Below are 21226 nucleotides of genomic sequence, written 5' to 3'. Positions count from 1 at the left end.
AACGTTTTAAAATGATTTTAATTGATGCACATGAAACAGATCCAGGTTACAGTTCTATTGTTCCCAATATAATGAAACAGAAAAACAGTCACTGGTTCATCATGAGACGGATTTCAGACTTTATTGATTTGTATAAAAAAACTTTGAATTTGTTTATTTGAAAAACATCAACGTTCCTCATCCGAATACAATCAAGGGAATTAAGATGAATTTATTATAAGCAAATATTAACATGTTGTCAGTAAAATGTTAATTTGAGGATATATCTAATAAATTTAGTAGATAAAACTGTTGAATTAGTCAAACTGATGATGATCTGTTCTGCCATTTCTGACTACATCTGATTATCTGATCATCATTTAATCCCACAGTGGTAAAGCCTTGGCCACGTAGAGCTTTTCTGTTAGATCCTTAAGATCTTCCTCTTTTACTGGGAAGCTCTTCAGTGCTTCAACCTTCTCTTCTTTCTCCTTAATGAAGGTGAGGAGATTACCGAAGGCCTTGATGAACACTTCAGTAACTTCCATGAACTTTTTCATGTCGTATGCTGTTGGACATTTAAACTGAATTTTCCCATCAACAGTTTCTTGAAGGGAGTTAGCGATGGTTTGGGCATCTTCAGTGGCCTGAAAAAGCACAAAAATCACAACATTACAGCAGGACAACAATATCGACGTATCTACACAGAATAATATAGAACTGAGGGAAAAAACTGCATCGTGATGAGTATTAAAACAAATCTGAGACAAAGTTCTGATAAAGTCTCATCCAGGTTTGATTCTTGAAAATATCCTAATAATATCTGTGGCTTCACCTTCCTGCAGATCACTAACTGTAAACACACTGGCCACAACCACACCTGAGAGGTTCAGAACCCACAAACTGAATGTGTTCGAATGCTCCAGTCAAAGCCCAGATTTATCTGCCACAAGACCTGAACATTATTGTTCACCATCAACAATCTCTATCTAATCTATCTGAGCTGGAACATCTTCATCCATCAGACCTGAGAAGTTTATGGAGACACATTTCAGATGACAGCTGTAACTGCAAGCCAAATGGTTTGGTTACTTTTTTGTATTCAGGACTAACATCTGGCCCTGGTGTCATTTTAAAACAATATGTAAGTGTGTGAATGATGTGATCTGGATCGTGTGGAAGCACGTAAATGCTTCTGAGGATCATTCTGAGGATAATTTACCTGAAAATCTGTATCAGATCTGTCACCTTACCTGTTCTATAGGTGTGAGGGGTTTAGAGAGAATGGCTTCCATTGGCAGTTCAATTCCATCCAGACAGATGGTATCATCCTTGTGGATCTTCATCCAGTCCAGTGCCTTCTGGTTTATCTTGGCTTCAGTACTGATCACATCACTCAAGGCCTTTATTACATTACTCATGCGTTTGTGGGTTTCTGATTGACTGTGTGGAAGAAGCTTGTTTAAAGCGATATTTACCCCCCACAGGATGGCGCCAATCGCTATATTTTTAGCAGTGAACTTGGCCACTGTAAAAACACAATCTTTGAGGGTTAAAAGGAACTCTTTGAGCTTACTCTGGGTTGTAGAAAGCTCTTCGATCACAGTGCGGGTTTCAGCTATTTCACTTCTTATTTCTTCTTGTGCTTCTTCAGGTAGTTCCTCAATATCTCCCTCTGCTCCTTCTATCTCATCTTCAATTGCTTCAATAATCTCTTCAAATTCAGCCATTTCTGCAAAGTAACCTAAAGAATACAAATGAAAATCATTTATTGTTCAGTAACACTAACAAATCTATCTGTTTATGTATGTGTGTGTGTGTGTGTGTGTGTGTGTGTGTGTGTGTGTGTGTGTGTATATGTGTGTGTATGTATATGTGTAAGTGTGTGTCTATGAATATGTGTGTGTATGTGTGTGTGTGTTATTGTTTGGTTTGTATGTAGTCAGATAATATTAAATAAATAAATAAAATCCTTCACCTATAAACTTGACTCAGTAACAAAACTAAATGATATTAATATTTTTGGTCTTTAATTCTATAATTAACAGATGTAAAGGTTTGACCTTGTGCTCTGTAAGTTTCCTGCCTCAGTGTTGTGTGTGATTACTTACAGTCTGATCTCAGTTTCCAAACCGCTCTTGTCCTCCCAGGTGTGTGTGTGTGTGTGTGTGTGTGTGTGTGTGTGTGAGCTGTGTGTCTCGAGGATCAGCATTTTTATTACACAACTCATGTGGGCGTCTACATACCACCCCCCCACCCCCCACCCCCCAGCCACTAAACCAGCCACTTTGGTTCCAACATTTTCACTGTCCCAGAGATCAGACCTTTACGCTGTTGTGTTCACTGTAAACTTTACCTGAAGCTCTTCACCTGGATCTGTATGATCTTATGATTTTGTGCTGCTGCCACATGATTGGCTGATTGGAAAACATGAATAATAATACAGTAAATGTGAACCTAATAGAATGGACAGTGAGAATATGTTGAAGATTTTTTCACTAGCTAAGATCATTTTGTTGCAGTGTAAGATGTGGGTGCTGATGAGGGAAGTGAGAACAGATTTGAGCAATCGCTTACTGTAGCAAGAAATAGGGTTTACTTCCAGTTAAACAACTGGTTGCCTTCAGCGTTTTTTCCCCTGCACACATTCCTGTGACTCCTGCAGAGCTGCTCAGACTCGACACTTTACACACAGATAAGTAAGAATTAATGACATTACAGGAATCTTTTACATTAAGTAATGGAGCGAGTTGTCAGGTGACAGGTTTCCACTCATCTGTTATCAACTGTTAGAGCTGTGAAATCATTATGTTAGTGAACACTGGTCACATTTATACATCAATTCTTTATTTCTGTCAGTGATTTGTAGAGAAGACGAATATAAACACAGATCATTTATCACCATGAAGTAAAAATAAAGAACCAAAAAGTGTTAAGAAGAAAAAACCCAACTATCATCAGGAGGATTTTATCAACAGCATCTCAACCACCAGACTGAAACTAATATAAAGTGCTAATTAAATCTAACTTCCTCCTGCTTCGGTTTCCAATTCATAAATACATAAAACTCTCACAGGCAGAAGACATCAATCAATCAATCAATCAAACTTTATTTAGAAAGCACTTTAAAACAACCAAAGTTGACCAGAGTGCTGTACATAAGATTATATACACATAAAATACTCAACTCATACAAGAACATAAAAACAAACTAAGAAACAAAATGTCAAAATCAGGTGTTAAAAGCCAAGGAAAAAAGGTGGGTTTTGAGAAGCGACTTAAAAGAAGACAATGAAGAGGCCTGTCTAATGGGCAATGGCAGATCGTTCCACAATTTAGGAGCTATTACAGCAAAGGCACAGTCCGCTCTAAGCTTCCGTTTTGTCTTGGGCACATTCAGGAGCAGTTGATCAGCTGACCTGAGAGAACGAGTGGGTCTATAACGGTGTAGCAGCTCAGAAATGTAGGGTGGGGCAAGACCACTTAAAGATTTAAAAATGAATAAGAGAATTTTAAAATGGATCCTAAAATGTATGGGCAGCCAATGAAGTGACGCTAAATAAGGGAAATGAGATTAACAGAGATTACAATTAAACATCAAACACGGTTACAATTTAAGAATCATCACTTTATTATTGTTGCACAGATATATATTCATGTTTAACATACAAATCTTCTCAGCAGATTTATTTATATAAATTTTAGCAGCTTGATTAAAAAAACACAGAATGACAGAAAACCTCTAAAGTTCATTCATTAAATCGGTTCTAATTATTTTTGATTCCGAAACATTACACATCAGAATGTCAGAGAAATGACATTAAATTGCATTAAAATACCTCAATAACTCAGTGTTCTAGCATCTAGATTATTAGCATGTAGCTGCAGAGGTGTTATTTTTACATTAGTGCACATTATAAACCTTTAGATTTATAAGATCGGAAGTGTTTATCATCCACTCTGTTTAATACACTTTATTTGTCATTAGTTTAGCACAGCCAAGAGCATTCTAACTTATTTTTATCTCTTTTATCTTATTCTTTTTCATTTAATTTTATTGCATTTCATTTTTAAAAAATTAGGCTAACACCTGATTAGCGATAGCGATGGTACGTCCTGGACACAGAGAATGGAAGTATGGAGGTTCACACAGATTGACTCTGCAGAGGAGTACTGATTTTAACCCGAGCCCAATACACGGCCCCACACACACAACCCACACACAACAGAAGCAAAAAAGTCCAGAGGGCGTAGACGGCGTTGTAATCCCTCGCCTCCTCCACTGTGGCAGCCTGTGGGAGAACCACACGCATTTACACACATTTACACACATTTACACACATTTACACACAAACACCTCAAAATGTTCAACACAGAAACAATAGTCTTTCTCACGATTAGTCCTCCAGCGATGACGGCGAAGAAGACGGCCAACAGCGAGGAGTAAATGCAGCGCTTCATGGCATAGCGCTGTCCAATAAAGCTCCTGACAATGACAAACAGAAACCTTTACAGTGCTGCCTTATAAATCTGCTGTAAACATATACACCCTGTTTCTGCTGTACATCTGTAAAGATACTCAAAATCTGTAAAGTAACTCTGCTGTAATTCTACACTGTAAATACTGCAAGTCTAGGGTTAGGGTTCATGACTCGTTTTTATCCAAGAATGAACTTTAACTATTCCTTTAAACACAATTATTAACCTTTGTTATGATATTTTATAATAAAGATTAAAAAAAGCAATGATACTTTTTCCCCTTTCTTTTTTCATCTTAAACAGAAACATTATGAAGCTCAGTAATTCATGTTTCAGTGAGACAGACAGGTCTTACACGTCATGGCAGTGAGGACATCGAACACGCTGCTTTTCTCCTGATCCAGGGACCTAAAGCACAGAGAGAAACTTCAGACTGGGGCAAGAAGGGTCACTTTTACTCCTTTTACTCCTAATAATGTTTATTATTAGTGTCTGTGCAATACACAGATTTACTGATATGACTTTGGGCTTCTACAGAATCAGCAGTGCAGATCTGTACAACTTTACTGTAAATCTGTACATTCACTGTAAAGTGAACCTGTAAACCTCATTGCTGTGTATTAGTTAGTCCTCTTATAACTCTACTGGAAGTCTGTAAAACTCTATTCTATGATGATGATGATGATGATGATGGAACCACCAGAAAGGTTTGTCTGCAGTGGCCACAGATGGCTCGTGTCCCATAACACTGCACCACAGCAGTGTTCAGATCCGTCAGCTCAATCAGTCTCTTACTGAGGAGACACACACACACAGTAAAGTTATAACCATCTGATTCACAAGTCAACCACCACAGGACAGAGAGTCTGGGTTCGCTGTCACTCACAAGGTTAGCTTTGGTTTTCCTTACCACTGAGGACGAGGACACGCCACTCGCTTGGAGGAGATTTTACAGATCAGGAGACAATGACATGGACAGCGAACAAACCTCTTTCCTACAGGGGGACTCCTCAAGGGCTACACACACACACACACACACACACACACACACACCTCATTTATAAAAACTCTTAAAGAAAAAATGTGTAAGCTTAAACTGTTGCATGTAGCATAGCAGTTGTGAATGGGATGTTGCTATAGTAACGATAAGGTATCAGATAGCGTGCATTATTATAAACCTGCATTACAGTCGGTGCCACTGACCACCAATCAGAGTCCAGAATTGTGGAAGTTTACTGGTGAAATCACTGTGAGCTGTTACCAGGAATTGTGATGATGGGAATCAGCACACTAACCGTGGCCTCCTGACAAACTCCACACTTCACTATATACTGGCTGCTGTTAGAGTTCAGTGCAATCTGAGCTCCACACACACCACAGCACAGGGAGGCGGAGCCAACAACGGGCACCGCCCAGTATGGAGGAGGAGCCTCTCCCTGATATGGTGGAGCAGACGGGACATCTGTGGAAAAAAGACATGAATCAGATGGGAAAGAAAGAGGGAAAATATTAGGCAGATTTTATTTAATATTTACATACGATATTACGATGACAAATTCCCCTTTCAGTGTCTAGCTAACAATCCACACATATATTTATTTTAAGAGTTTTAATTTTTAAATATCAGTATTCTAAAATGTTACTGAATAGACAGTAATAATCCATGTTTCAGTTCAATTCAATTTATTTGTATTGCTCTTTTAATAATTTACATTGTCTCTAAGCAGCTTCACAGAAGTACAAAAACTGAAGAGGAAAAAAAATTATATATATATACACATATATAATAATAATAATAATAAGAAGAAAAATAAGAATACAAATAAATAAATGAATACATACATTTAAAGTTTAATTAAGTTACTATTTATCTTTAACATTTATCCCTAATGAGCAAGCCAGAGGTGACGGCAAGGAAAAACTCCCTGAGATGCTATGAGGAAGAAACCTTGAGGGGAACCAGATTCAGAAGGGAACCTCATCCTCATTTGGGTGACACTCTACAGTAAATAGTGCTAATGTAAATTATGTGAATGTAAATAATGTAAAAATGTGAATGTAAATAATATAAATGTAAATAGTGTAAATGTAAATAGTGTCCTTTCTACTACTACTATATAACAGTGTAAATGTAAATAATGTACATTTACATTATTTAAATTTACACTATTTACATTTACAATATTGTGAGAATAATTGTATAAAATACTTTTCTGATAATGTTGCAGACTTTCTGTACAGAGCACAATGTTCTTCTCTCACACACACACACACACACACATGCACTTTTGCAGATACTAGCATTAAGCTCCGCACACACACATTACGCCCGTCCTCTTTTTGTACTACTATATATTCATGCTTGACACAATAAACTTTGGAACTTTTCTTTGAAAGACTCCTGTGTTTCATTGAGACTTCCCCAAGCATTTGTGGAGAGCAGAAATCGAGCAGAGTCAGAGTGGCTAACTTCAGGAATCCTGTCCAGGCTGCAGATGATAGAGAAATAATTCCTTACAACTATTTACATTTACATTATTTGTATTTACACTATTTACATTTACACTATTAAAAACTTTTGTAGAAAGAATATTATTTACATTTACATTATTTACACTTACATTAATTACATTTACACTGTTATATACTGTTGTAGAAAGGACATTATTTACATTTGCATTATTTACATTTATATTATTTATGTTATTACATAATATAAATGTAAATAATGTAAATATAAATAGTGTAAATATAATTAATATAAATGTAAATAATGTCCTTTCTACAACAGTATATAACAGTGAAAATGGTTTTCAAGATGGCGCCGCAGATGGCTGCCTCGGCACGACTCTCTCTAGTACTTTTTTCTTTTTGTTTACTTTCTGTGTATTTGGTTACCTACCGTGATAACTTAAACTAGCGAAGAACTAACATCGGACAGTTCACTCCAGACAACTTTTCACCAGTTTTCACAAACCTGGATAGTTTTTCGGAAATCTTATTTGGAGGAGCAGCTCCGCCGTATGGTACATGGAGGAGACGCCGGTGAGGGAAGCGCGCCGGTGCGCTAGTGAGGCTACGACAGAGGGGTTTTAGAACTGCGCTCCCATTGATTCACCTGGCGAACCTCTGCTCTCTGCCAAACAAAATGGACGAACTGATTCTTCTCAACGGATCAAACAAGGACTTTTCACGCCCTGTTGCTAATCCCGGACAGTGGATTACTTCTCTCGGGCTTCCACTTACACCGCGCAGATCGCGTCATGGAGCTATCGGGTAAAATGAAAGGCGGCGGAATCTGTTTCTACATTAATGAACGTTGGTGTACAGATGTCACAGTGCTGAATAAATACTGCAGCCCAAACCTGGAATCAATGTTCATTAACTGTAAACCGTTTTATTCACTGCGGGAATTCTCCTCATTCATCCTGACCAGAGTTTACATCCCAACGCAAGCCAACGTGAGTGATGTACTGCAAAACCTAGCAAACCAAATATCTGGCTTGGAGCAAAATAATCTGGATTCTCTTTTTATTGTTCTTGGAGACTTTAACAGGGCAAAACTTACACTTCCAAAATACAGACAGCATATAAATTGTCCCACAAGGGAGAAAAATACACTGGATCATTGCTACACAATTCTTGAGGACGCATATGGCTCTGTACCCAGGGCAGCCTTGGGGAACTCTGATCACTGCTTGGTCCATCTTATTCCAACATACAGGCAGAAACTAAAATCTACTGTAGTAAAAACAGTGAAGAGATGGACCAGTAAGGCAGGAACTACAAGACTGTATTGACTGCACTGATTTGAGCATCTTTGAGGCTGGAACTGACAGCCTGGATGAACTGACTGACACTGTGACATCGTACATCAGTTTTTGTGAAGTCGTGTGTGCCAACCAGAACCATCTGCAAATACAGTAACAACAAGTATGGCATGGTTCACAGCCAAACTGAAAAAACTTCAACAAGCCAAGGAAGATGCCTACAGAGGGGAGGACAAAACTCTGTATAAGCAGGCCAGGAACCTACTGACAAAGGAGATCAGAATAGCCAAAAGAAGCTACTCTGAAAAGCTGAAAAGCAGGTGTTCAGATAACAACCCTGCGTCAGTGTGGAAAGGCCTGCAAGGCATCACAAACTACAAGAGTTGTCCCCCATCTCCCACTGAAGCAAACAAAGACCTGGCTGATGACCTCAACACCTTCTACTGAAGTCCCCTCCTGCTTTAAACTCTCCACAATCGTCCCGATCCCCAAGAAACCCTCCATCACTGGACTGAATGACTACAGACCTGTCGCTCTGACATCTGTTGTAATGAAGACCTTTGAACAGCTGGTTCTGGCCCACCAAAAGACTGTCACAGAACAGATGCTGGATCCCCTACAGTGTGCTTACCGTGCAAACAGTTCAGTGGACAACGCAGTCAATATTGGACTGCACTACATTATGCAACACCTGGACTGCCCAGGGACAGACGCCCGGATTCTGTTTGTTGACTTCAGTTCGGCTGAAGTTAAATACAATAATTCCGGAAATTCTCCACTCCAAACTCCTAAAGCTCACTGTACCCCCTTCCATCTGTCAGTGGATCACCAGCTTCCTGACAGACAGGAAACAACAGGTGAGACTGGGAGATGTCACCTCCAGCATTCGGACAATCAGCACTGGCGCTCCACAGGGATGTGTCCTCTCCCCACTGTTATTCTCCCTATACACTAATGATTGCACTTCAAGTGACCAAACTGTTAAACTCCTGAAATTTGCAGATGATACTATGCTCATCGGTCTCATCCAAGATGGCGATGAGTCTGCATACCGGCAGGAGGTGAAGCGGCTGGTGCTATGGTGCAGTCAGAAAAGTCTGGAGCTAAACACCCTCAAAACTGTGGAGATGATAGTGGACTTTAGGAAAAACCCCTCAACACTACTCCCCTTACAATATCCAACAGCCCGGTGTCATCTGTGGAGGCCTTCAAGTTTCTGGGCACTACCATTTCCCAAGACCTGAAATGGGAGTGCAACATAAACGGCATCATCAAAAAGGCCCAGCAGAGGATGTACTTTCTATGTCAATTAAGGAAGTTTGGTCTGCCACAGGAGCTATCGATGCTGTTCTACACTGCAGTCATAGAATCTGTACTGTGCACATCCATCACCATCTGTGGGGAATGCGGACGCTTCTCTGGCAGACGAGCTAAACACCTTTTACGCTCGCTTCGATGCTACCAGCGGTGCTAGCGGCACAAACAGCATGCACGATGAGAGAGCTGGAGAGGTAAACACGTTCACCATCTCGGAACATGACGTGAGGAGGGCATTCAAGAGAGTGAATACCAGGAAAGCAGCAGGACCAGATGGCATCACAGGGTTCTGAAAGCCTGCTCTGACCAGCTAGCATCGGTGTTCACTGAGATATTCAACCTGTCACTGGCACAGTCTATTGTCCTCTCATCCTTCAAACAGTCCACCATTGTTCCTGTCCCAAAGAAACCCCAGCCTGCCTGCCTCAACGACTACTGCCCTGTAGCTCTGACCTCAGTAGTGATGAATTGCTTTGAGAGACTTGTCAGAGACTTCATCACTGATCACTACAAGACACACTGGATCCACTACAGTTCGCGTATCACCAGAACCGCTCTACTGTTGACGCCATTGCTCATCTTCTCCACACCACAGTGAGCCACCTGGACTGCAGAAAAGGGAATTATGCGAAAATGCTGTTTGTGGACTACAGTTCAGCGTTTAACACCATAATTCCCTCTACACTCACCTCTAAGTTGGAGGTCCTGGGACTCATCCTGCTGCTGTGTCAATGGATCTCCAACTTCCTGACAGACAGACCACAAGCTGTACGGGTGGGCAAACACACATCATCCTCCCTCACTCTCAGCACTGGATCTTGGTCCTGTCACATCAACACCCTGGTGAAGAAGGCCCGGGCAGCGACTGTACCATCTGAGACGCTTAAGGGACTTCAGACTACCCTCTCAGGTGCTAATGACCTTCTACACCTGCACCACTGAGAGCGTCCTGACGGGTAGCATCACTTCCTGGTTCGGGAACAGCACCATGCAGGACAGGCGAGCCCTCCAGAGGGTGGTGCTGTCAGCTGAACGTACCATCGACACTGAGCTCCCTGACCTGCAGGACATCTACAGCACGCGGTGCAGGACCAGAGCCAGGAAGATTGTAGAAGATCATAGCATCCCAACAATGGACTCTTTTCTTTGTTGCGTTCAGGGAAACGCTTCCGCTCCCTGAAAGCAAACACAGAGAGGATGAGGAGAAGCTTCTTCCCGCAGGCCATTAGGATCTTAAACCAGGAGACACCCAGGAACTAGCATTTGACCTCTCTCTCCATCCCCACTGTTCTATGCACCCCCCCTTTTTTGTACTGTCACTTTAATTCTGGACTGTCACTGTCACTTTAACTATGGACTTGCACAGCACAGTGCCACTTTATACACTATTTACAGTACACACCATACTTTACCTGAACATTCTGACACTTTAACTCTGGACTTGTACAGTAAAGTGCCACTTTATACACTATTCACACACCATACTGCACCTGAACACTTTAAGGACAATATTTAAAAACCATACACATTTATGTACATTTATGCATATGTATATACATTATTTCTCCTTCTATAATTTCATATTTTTTATATAGTTTTCTTATATAGTTTATACTTTTTTATTATTTTATTATTATTATTTATTTTTTTTTTTTTGTTGCTTTTTTATACTTTTTATTCTAATACCGGACAGTTGCATAAAGTATTTCACTGCATGTCATACCCTATATGTAGGTGTATGTGACAAATAAAATTTGATTTGATTTGATTTCGATTGGCGCCTCCCTGCCCACTCTCCAGGACTTGTATGACACAAGAACCAGAAACCGGGCAGGAAAAATCACCACTGCCCCTTTACACCCTGGACACACCCTCTTTCAGCTTCTCCCTTCTCTCAGGCACTACAGAACTCTGTTTACTAAAACTACCAGACACAGGAACAGTTTGTTTCCCCAGACAATCACCCTGATTAACACCTCACCATAATTATATTCACTGCTTCATATCTATAAGTGCTGCATTATCAGGACTGTCAGTCATCACATCATCTGTATATATTACACACTACTGCTGCTGTATAGTGTACAAAAAGCATAATATTACACAATATTGTTATTTGCACTCCCACACATTATGTACATAACTGATCGTTCATATTCTATATTCATATTTTATTTATTCTTTATTCATATTTTATACTCATTCTGTCTATATTGTATCCCATCGTCTGCATTGTTTTCTTGTATAGTTTGTATAGTATAGTGTTATTTACTGTATGTCTGTACTTTTGAGAGTCACAAACTGCTGGAACCAAATTCCTTGTGTGTGTCAACATCAACACACTTGGCCAATAAACCTGATTGTGATTCTGAATGCAAATAATGTAAATGTAAATAATGTATGCCCGTGGTGGTTGATTAATGAACAGCAAACATCATAGACTATTGCTTGAACTTATAAGAAAAATACACTTATATATTAAATTACATTAATGTAAATAAATATAATAAATTTTATGGGTAATATGTTGCACAACCGCCTGCAACAGACAGACAAGTTTAGCAGGCAACCTTTCCATTTAACTCAGCGCGTTAAACATGTCGCTCATTTGGGTGCAAGGTTTACTGTTTAATACATTTTGCATTGTGTTTCAAGAGTTCTAATTTAAGATTCACTTTAAAATATTCCCTTTTCTTCAAAAAATTATTTAATTTAATAATTGCAGTATATATGGCATGGTTTAGATTGTTATACCTCTAACTGTTAAAAGTACTGTTTGTTACTGCATTAATACTTTTTTAAGGTGTCTTGTTTTCATTTTTCATCCAGTAATATGGGCATTTTTGTATTTCTTTGCCAGCAACAAATAAATCTTAATAACTAAGCGAGTTGTATAAATTCTTTAGTTTTAAAGGTAGAAAAGAACACAGATATCGGATCAGTATCGGCCGATACCAGCTAACGCTGGTATCGGAATCGGATCGGAAGAGAAAAGTGGTATCGGTACATCCCTACTTTCTACAACAGTACAACAGTACTTTCTACAACTTTCTACGGTACATCCCTACTTTCTACAACAGTGTATAAGTGTAAATGTTGTCGGAACTTAGAGCCCGTCTCCAAGTCGACACATCGTCGGATGATTTATACTTATATACTTTATAATATTTTTATACTATATAATTCTTACTTAAACTTAATTTACTGGTAGCACTAACATTAATACAAATTAAAACAATGGGAAAGCTCCTCAGACCTGGATGAGAATGAGCAAACTTCTTTATTGTGGTCAATCAGCCAACAATTCTCTAAGAGAAATTGCCAAGTTGAAAGTAACAAAAGAAATCCCAAAAACCCAAAAAAGAGCATCTTCATGAAGAGCATCGGCATGCAAAAACAAAAACAAAAAAACTCTCAGGACGGTCCTGCAAAGAAACGGTTTTTTTTACACATACACCTTTGGCCCCAAAAATTCTCCTCTATATATACGCTTCCAGGCGCCTCCTCATTGGTTCCCCTCCTCACAGACCCATTTTCATATCACCTTATCATTATGTCACCTTATTTACCGGAATTATCTCATATGTTTTGTAACGTCCTGTTCCTTACAATCCCCTTGTTTTTCCTTCACCTTTTGCCCATATGCCCATTTATGGATTTTCCTCCCCTTAGTTCCCCGGGGCCCAGGTCCGGGAGCCCAGGCCTGCGACCCTGGGTCTTCTTCGTTCTACATAGCAAATCTGAGCTAAGGTCTGGGAACCAAGGTCGTCTTCATTCTGAATAACAATTTTGTTATTGTTATTAAAAGTGTGCTCAAAAAGAGCTTTACTCCCTGGTCAATGTTACATTCGCCTCTCAGTTTTTTTTTTCCATGCCAGACGTCCTGAAGATTAATCCTTCATTCAACTACAATGGGTAAGTTTCTCCTTTGCTATTTTCTTCTATACATGATTTTTAATAATTATAAGTCACTCTATGAGTCTGGTTTATGTAAAAAGTTATTATGTTAAAAGAAAGCTCTTATCTATTTGTCATCTTATATTGTCACTATTGCTAAACTCTTGCTAAACTATTGCTGCTATACTGTTGTCATTATTGTTAAGCTATTGCTACTATAATGTTGCTTGTGTACACAAACAATGGAGTTCTTTGATGACTCCTCTAAACTGCTAAAAGCTTCAACTTTGTTTTGATCTCATGTTATGATCTCAGCCTGTCCTTGTTCAGACTGGACTTGTTTACACTTATCTCAATCTCCCGTTCCTCTATCTCCTCTAACTCCCCTTATCTCTCCTCAGACCCTTCGCCTCGAGGTCAGCCAGCTCATCCTAGTCGCCCCATCAGGTCCTTACCTCACCATCCTCGTCCTTCTCCCTACCCAAGGCCAGTGCCCGCTGATGTCATGGCGAGCTATCGCCGCTTCCAGCTACTTCATATCACCCATGAGCTCATTACGTGTCTGGAACAGTTCTATTCTATGGCCCTGAGTCCCCTGTTTACACTCTTTCTTCTCCTGTCTGCTGAGTTACTATAATAAAGAGTCCCTCTTTTATTCACCCTCTGACTTCTGGTTAATAATATATAATATAATATAATAATATAAATATATTCTCTTAAGGCTCCAGGATTTTTCACAACAATGTAAATGGTGCAAATGTAAAAAAATGTAAATGTAAATAGTGTAAATATAAATGATATAAAAGTAAATAATAAATATAAATAGTGTAAATGTATATAATGTCCTTTCAACAGCAATATATAATAGTGTAAATGTAAATAAAGTAAATGTAAATAGTTTAAATGTAGATATATAAATATAAACTAGATTTGTAAAGTTCGTCGCGACGAACTTTGATTTTGGCTTTGACGATGCAAGTATTCGCAAAGGCCGGTGCCACCATGGCAACAGCGTCAGACAAAAAGACTTCTGCATATTTCTCACCAGCAGAACTGTTTATAAAAATGCAGAAATGCGTAAGTTTACAGTACATTTTAATTACTTTTATACAGTGTTGGGTGTAATTCATTACTAAGTAATTAATTTGCCCTGTCCATCTAGAACAATAATGTTAAAAAATTTTCAACCTGCATCCATCTCTGAACTGAGAGATGTGGTTATGCAGACAAAACCACCTCTTCCCCTCATGATGTTATTCCATCTATTATTATTAAGGATGCTTTTGATACGTTTGGTCATACAATTACTGCTGTCATAAATTCTTCTCTAGTTTCTGGCATTGTTCCAGCGTCTTTTAAACATGCTGTTGTTCAACCACAGTTGAAAAAACCTAATCTTGATATTTCTTCCTTTAACAATTACAGACCAATTTCCAAACTGCCATTTATTTCTAAAGTATTGGAGAAGGTGTTTTTTCTCAATTACTCACATTTCTAAACCTCAATAGTATCCTGGAACCATTTCAAATCGGGTTTCAGAAGATATCATAGTACTGAGACTACCTTGCTAAGAGTTACAAATGACCTACTGACCGTTGTTGACTCGGATGAAAATGCAATTCTGATTTTATTAGATCTTACAGCTGCCTTTGACACAGTGGACCATGACATTTTGTTATCTCGTCTGGAAAATTGGGTGGGCATCAGAGATTCAGCTCTTGAGTGGTTCCGCTCATAACTCCAAACAAGGACTTTCTCAGTGTCGATAGGACAATACTCCTCTACTACTGCTTCTTTTGATAACGGGGTTCCACAGGGATCAGTTGTAACTAAACTTCTTTTCAATCTTTATATTCTTCCTCTTGGTAACATCATCCGGAGTTTTAATATTTGTTTTCACTTGTACGCCGATGACTCACAACTGTATATTCTGTTAAAATCTAATGCTTCTTTACAGCCCCTATTAAATTGCTTAGACAGTATTAACACCTGGATGACAAAAACATTCCTCCAGCTGAACCATGACAAAACTGAGGTCATTATTTTTGGTCCTCAAAAAAATCGCACCCGTCTGAGAAGTAACTTGAGCTTATACTCGCCATATGTAAAGTCTTTTGTAAAAAATCTGGGGGTGATCTTTGATTCTGAACTCAATTTTGAGAAGCAAATTAGCTCTGTTGTTAAGAACAGTTTCCATCAACTACAAATTATTTCTAAACTGAAACCAATGTTAACTTTGAACTTTGAGGTTAAGCAACCCACAACTAATTCAGCACATTCGCCAACCTCCGGCACCTACCATCTCACCCTACAGGAACATTAGGTGAGAAGGGTACTTAAAACTGTAAACACAAGGAAGGTCGCTGGTCCGAATGGAGTAACTGGCAAAGAACACAAAGCCTGTGGAAACCAGCTGCCTGGAATTTTCACAAAGATCTTCAACCTTTCACTGTCATCAGCCATCATTCCACCCTTCTTAAAATCAGCCACTATCATTCCTGTTCCTAAAAAAGCAGTCATCAGCAGCTTAAACGATTACAGACCAATTGCACTAACACCAGTAATCACGAAGTGCTTTGAGAGATTGGTCTCCCAGCACATCAAAACAAGCCTTCCTCCCACACTAGACCCACACCAGTTTGCTTACAGTTTGCTCAAATAGGTCCACAGATGATGTCATCTCCATAGCCCTTCACACTGCACTCAACCACCTTGAATGGCAAGGAACCTACTGTATGCAAGAATGCTCTTCATAGATTACAGTTCAGCGTTTAACACAATCATCCCAGACATTCTAATCAATAAATTATCTGCACTGGGCCTTTCTCCCTCCATCTGCATATGGATAAAGGACTTCCTCACAAAGAGAGCACCGGTAAAGAGAGCACCGGCTCTCCACAAGGCTGTGTATTGAGCCCTCTAACCTACTCCCTGTATACAGTACATATGACTGTACTCCCACTCATCCCACCAACGCCATCATCAAATTTGCAGATGACACCACAGTGATTGGACTCATCTCAGGAGATGACGAATCAGCCTATAGAGATGAAGTCCGATCATTAGAGGAGTGGTGCTCTGTAAATAACTTGTCCCTGAACACCTCTAAGACAAAAGAGCTTATATTGGACTTCAGGAGGCGTCACACTGAACCAGCCCCACTCTACATCAATGGGGAATGTGTTGAAAGGGTAAACACCTTCAAATTCCTAGGAGTACACATATCCAACAACATATCTTGGTCTACTAACACCTCAGCAACCATCAAAAAGGCACAACAACGGCTGCACTTCCTCAGATTGCTTGGGAAGAACAACCTAGAGAGTAAGCTGCTGGTGTCCTTTTACCGCTCTACCATAGAGAGTGTGTTAGTGTACTGCATTTCGGTGTGGTACTCCTGCTGCACTGCAGCAGACAAGAAAGCCCTTGAAAAAATAGTAAACACAGCCCAAAAAAAATCACCGGCTGTCCACTACCATCCCTGGAAAGCATCGCTCACTCCCATTATCTCTCTAGGGCCAAAAACATCATCAAGGACACATCCCACCCAGAACACCACCTGTTTAATCTTCTGTCCTCAGGCAGGTGGTACAGATCATTAAGAGCAAAAACCACCCGCTTACAGAACAGTTTCTTCCCAGTTGCTATCAGGACTTTAAACTCAATGCACTAATCTCAAATACAGTACCATTCCAACCTGTTATCTATAGTCACTTATTTCACTTAAATCTCTTCTGTCTATGCTGCTGCTATTCTTATATATGGTCACTTTACAAAATAGGCACTTTATTACTATCAATGGTCACTTTATTCAGACTAATTAATGTGAATTTCACTTGGTGTATTTATGTGTAAAAGTGTATTGTTATTGTCTGTGATTATATGTCTGTTTTCATTGTCTGTGGTTATATGTCTGTTTTTAATGGTCTGTGGTTATATGTCTGTTTTTAATGGTCTGTGGTTATATGAATGTTTTTAATGGTCTGTGGTTATATGAATGTTTTTATTGTCTGTGGTTATATGTCTGTTTTTAATTGTCTGTGGTTATATGTCTGTTTTTTTTACACCAATCCTAATTTCGTTGTATGCGTAATACAATGACAATAAAGGCATTCAATCAATTCAATCAACCTTTCAGGATCTAGAAAAGGTCATACATGCATTTATATCATCTCGATTGGATTACTGTAATTCTCTTTATACTCGTCTCCCCATTCCTCTCTAAATCGGCTAGAGTTAGTTTAAAATGCAGCTGCCAGGTTACTTTCTGGAAAGAAAAAGTACGATCACATTACTCCAGTGTTAGCTTCCTTACACTGGCTCCCAGTTTATTTTAGAATACTTTAAAATTCTTTTAACTGTTTTTAAAGCTCTGAAAGGTCAAGCACCCATTTACATTTCTGAAATTATTCACCATTATTCAGCACTCAGATCTCTCAGGTCCAATAATCAAGCTCTTCTTCAGGTTCCTCGATCATGGTTGAAATCTAAAGGGGATAGAGCTTTTGCAACAGTTGCGCCTGCTCTCTGGAACCAGCTTTCTCTCAGTATAAAGAATGTCTTCTGTTGGGGGTTTTAAAAAAACAGCTAAAAACCCATCTGTATTGTCAGGCTTTTCCTGTTGAGTGTTAATTTGTCTTTCTTTTTTCTTTCATATATTTTACCTGTTTTACTGTGTACTTTTTTATTGACTGTATTTTGATTGCTTGTTATGTCTCTGTACAACACTTTGGTCAGCAAGAGCGGAATTTAAATGTGCTTTAGAAATAAACTTACTTAATTACTACTTACTATAAATGGTCATATAAATGGTGTCTTTCCCCCACCCCCTAAATAATATGTTCTGCATCCCCGATATTATACAGAAAACTACAATTTGCAAAGAAACCTAAGGCAACACAAAGCATCTGCTCGGATGTAAGAGCACAGATGGCTGATGGTTCTGATGTAAGGATGGATGACATTATGGATGTATCTTATTGACTGTAAAGAAAAACGAGAAATAAAAATGCATGATATAACAAAAAATCCAGTCTGGGCCTCAAAATCCTCTCCCGATGTAAATGTAAGTCCCTACGAATTAATACAGCCTCTTCATCAACAGGATCGTCCATAACAGGACATTTTATTCCCTTTGGGCCTTTTTACACCTGGTCACTTCATGTGTTGTCTCTGATCCGATAGTTATCTGATTTGTTAAAACTGTTCCATTTACATTAGGCCACATAAATGCGTCTCGGCGAATCGGATATCGATCCAATCTTTCTACTCCCGCCCAAAATGCTAATATATTTTACCTCATTTCTGGGGTAATTGAAATGAAACATACCTTGGTGTGTGCGGTTGCTACAAAAAACAGCATTTACTGTTTGCTGCATTTTTGCTGGCGGCAGCAGTGCATTTTAAGACCAAACGAGACACCTGGGTGAAAGATCGGAGCCAGTGCTTGTGGGAAAACATATTTGTTTCTGGCGCGATGCACGACTCGTGAGTGACGTATTTCCGTTTGGGAGGAGTATAGCGCTGGCGTATGTGCCTTGAACAACCAGATTCATTTTTTTTTTTTATTAATGCAAAAAGACAAACACAAAATACACATTTTGTTCAATTCCATACAAACAAGAGGTATCAGTCACATTGGCTACCAGAAAAGAAAAGAAAGGAAAAAAAATGACAAAAAAATTGAATTCTTTTAAAATATCATGTTTTTTGAGCTTTTTGGTTTTTTACTTTTTCCAAAAGAGTACTGTATAACTTGAAATCATTTATAAGATGGGACAGATCTGGTTTACAAAGGGCCCACTTTGTTTTGTATATATGGTTCTTTCCTAATACAATGAATAGTTGTATAATATATTGTTCATTATTTTCAAAATTATCTCCCTCAAAATAAAAAAAAAACACATCACATACATCAATTTCTACCACACAACCCAATTTTCTACTAATATAATTTTCCATATCCTTCCAAAAAAGTCTTGAGTAGACTTTAGTGTTGAGTAAAGTCTTTAGTGTTGACACAAAACTTGTTCAGTATTTTCCATGTTTTGTCCCAGTACTGTATATATTGCCAAATAAGGAAGACCAAAAAAACCTTGCTGCAGGGAAAGAAACAAAACAGAGGGCATCAACCACATTCATTTACACCTGTCCAGTTTCATCTGAAACACGTCCCAGACCACCTCCTGAAGTGGTTTGAACCGTCGGATTTATATACGTCTCGAAAACATTTCGGAGGGCATTTAGACCTGGTCTTTTTACCATCGGATAGCTATCTGATCACAGAAAACGCATGAAGTGACCGGGTGTAAAAAGCCCCTTTGATGCTATATGTGTAACTGAAATGCAATGAATGAGGTGTTTAAACATCGCTTTCTCTTTAAAAAAGGGGAGGAGACCGAAAGAAAGTCTGGGTTTACTGAAGAAAACCTGCTCCTGACCAGGTAAATTACCTCTCTTTCAGAAATGGGCTTGATTTACATGTAACCTGCTTTCTCAGGTTTAACTTACCTCCCTTTCTGAAACGGAAAACCCAGAGTTTCCCTTATTTCAGGGTTAACTTACTCAGAGAGTAAAGTTACTTAAGTCACTTAACCTGCTTTCTGAAACAGACCCCTGGTGAACTAATGGATGATCACAAACTGTGATTTCAGCACATTGCTGATTGCTAATAAACACCAGACCAAACAGCTGACTGACACACAGAAGACATGACAGTCTCCAGACGGCTTCATACACAACAATCACATGAAACATTATCTGACCATGAAGATTAATCCACCGAGTTTTTTCGAATTTAAGTGACTTATTGTTTTGATCCAAGGAACTCAGTGGTTTAGTGTGACTCTGTGATTCAGTCTAATGATTCAATGATTCAGTCTCAACTCACTGATTTAGTTTAAATGACACATTAATTCAATGTAACTGAATCAGTCATTCAGAACCCGGAAATGACTCTGTTTACAAGCACTGATCTTTCCTTCAGCAGTAACAGGAGGATAATTAAATAATTTTACGATATATTTGTCACTAATATCGACTAGAATAGCGACAATGATTGGGGTTATTTAATAAAAGTTGTCTGATTAAACCATTAACAAACTGCGTTGAAACCAATTCTGAACCGATTCCGACTCTTCAGTAAACATGACACACTCAGTGTGTCTAAGTGTAACGGAGAAATAAAAGTGTGTATGAAAGCGTTACAGAATAAAGTCATTATAAGAGGCAGTAGACACTATAATAACACACCAATAACGGAATATTACAATACGGAAGTTATGACGTGTGTGAATGCACTAATAAAACCATGTAAACAATCCGAATTAAACTCACGTTCTGACGTTACGGACGTGTAAAGTTCAGCTTCACTCGTCTCTGCACACAGCAGAGGAGATTCTTCTGCTTTATCCGCCATGTTCACTGATATTTACAGCTGAAACGGAGAGAAAACATCAGAAAAGTCTTCAGTCCTTCACCATGGAGCTGGACATGAGAAGGGAAGTGGGCGTGGCTTCGTGCGTCATCTCATTCATTCATTCATTCATCTTCTACCGCTTATCTGAACTACCTCGGGTCACGGGGAGCCTGTGCCTATCTCAGGCGTCATCGGGCATCAAGGCAGGATACACCCTGGACGGAGTGCCAACCCATCACAGGGCACACACACACACACACACTCTCATTCACTCACACAATCACACACTACGGACAATTTTCCAGAGATGCCAATCAACCTACCATGCATGTCTTTGGACCGGGGGAGGAAACCGGAGTACCCGGAG

General features: G+C 39.2%; 2 protein-coding genes across 2 annotated transcripts; both read right to left on the bottom strand.

Annotated features, from left to right (window-relative positions):
* Window positions 1–2198, bottom strand: LOC132857443 (uncharacterized). Its single transcript, XM_060887401.1, has 3 exons — window positions 2091–2198; window positions 1233–1723; window positions 1–626 (listed from the first exon to the last, which is right to left on the bottom strand). The coding sequence occupies exons 2-3, from the start codon at window positions 1707–1709 to the stop codon at window positions 360–362; spliced, it is 744 nt and encodes a 247-aa protein (XP_060743384.1). The 5' UTR covers window positions 1710–1723; window positions 2091–2198; the 3' UTR covers window positions 1–359.
* Window positions 2199–3259: 1061 nt separating this feature from the next.
* On the bottom strand, window positions 3260–20940 carry LOC132857252 (type 1 phosphatidylinositol 4,5-bisphosphate 4-phosphatase-like). The gene is made up of 7 exons (XM_060887267.1): window positions 20778–20940; window positions 5754–5920; window positions 5369–5475; window positions 5159–5252; window positions 4814–4866; window positions 4375–4465; window positions 3260–4271 (listed from the first exon to the last, which is right to left on the bottom strand). The coding sequence occupies exons 1-7, from the start codon at window positions 20857–20859 to the stop codon at window positions 4125–4127; spliced, it is 741 nt and encodes a 246-aa protein (XP_060743250.1). The 5' UTR covers window positions 20860–20940; the 3' UTR covers window positions 3260–4124.
* Window positions 20941–21226: the final 286 nt, after the last annotated feature.

This window comes from Tachysurus vachellii, chromosome 14 (genome assembly GCF_030014155.1).
Source record: "Tachysurus vachellii isolate PV-2020 chromosome 14, HZAU_Pvac_v1, whole genome shotgun sequence".
NCBI classification, from domain to species: domain Eukaryota; kingdom Metazoa; phylum Chordata; class Actinopteri; order Siluriformes; family Bagridae; genus Tachysurus; species Tachysurus vachellii.
This window is presented reverse-complemented; position numbering and strand designations above follow the sequence as displayed.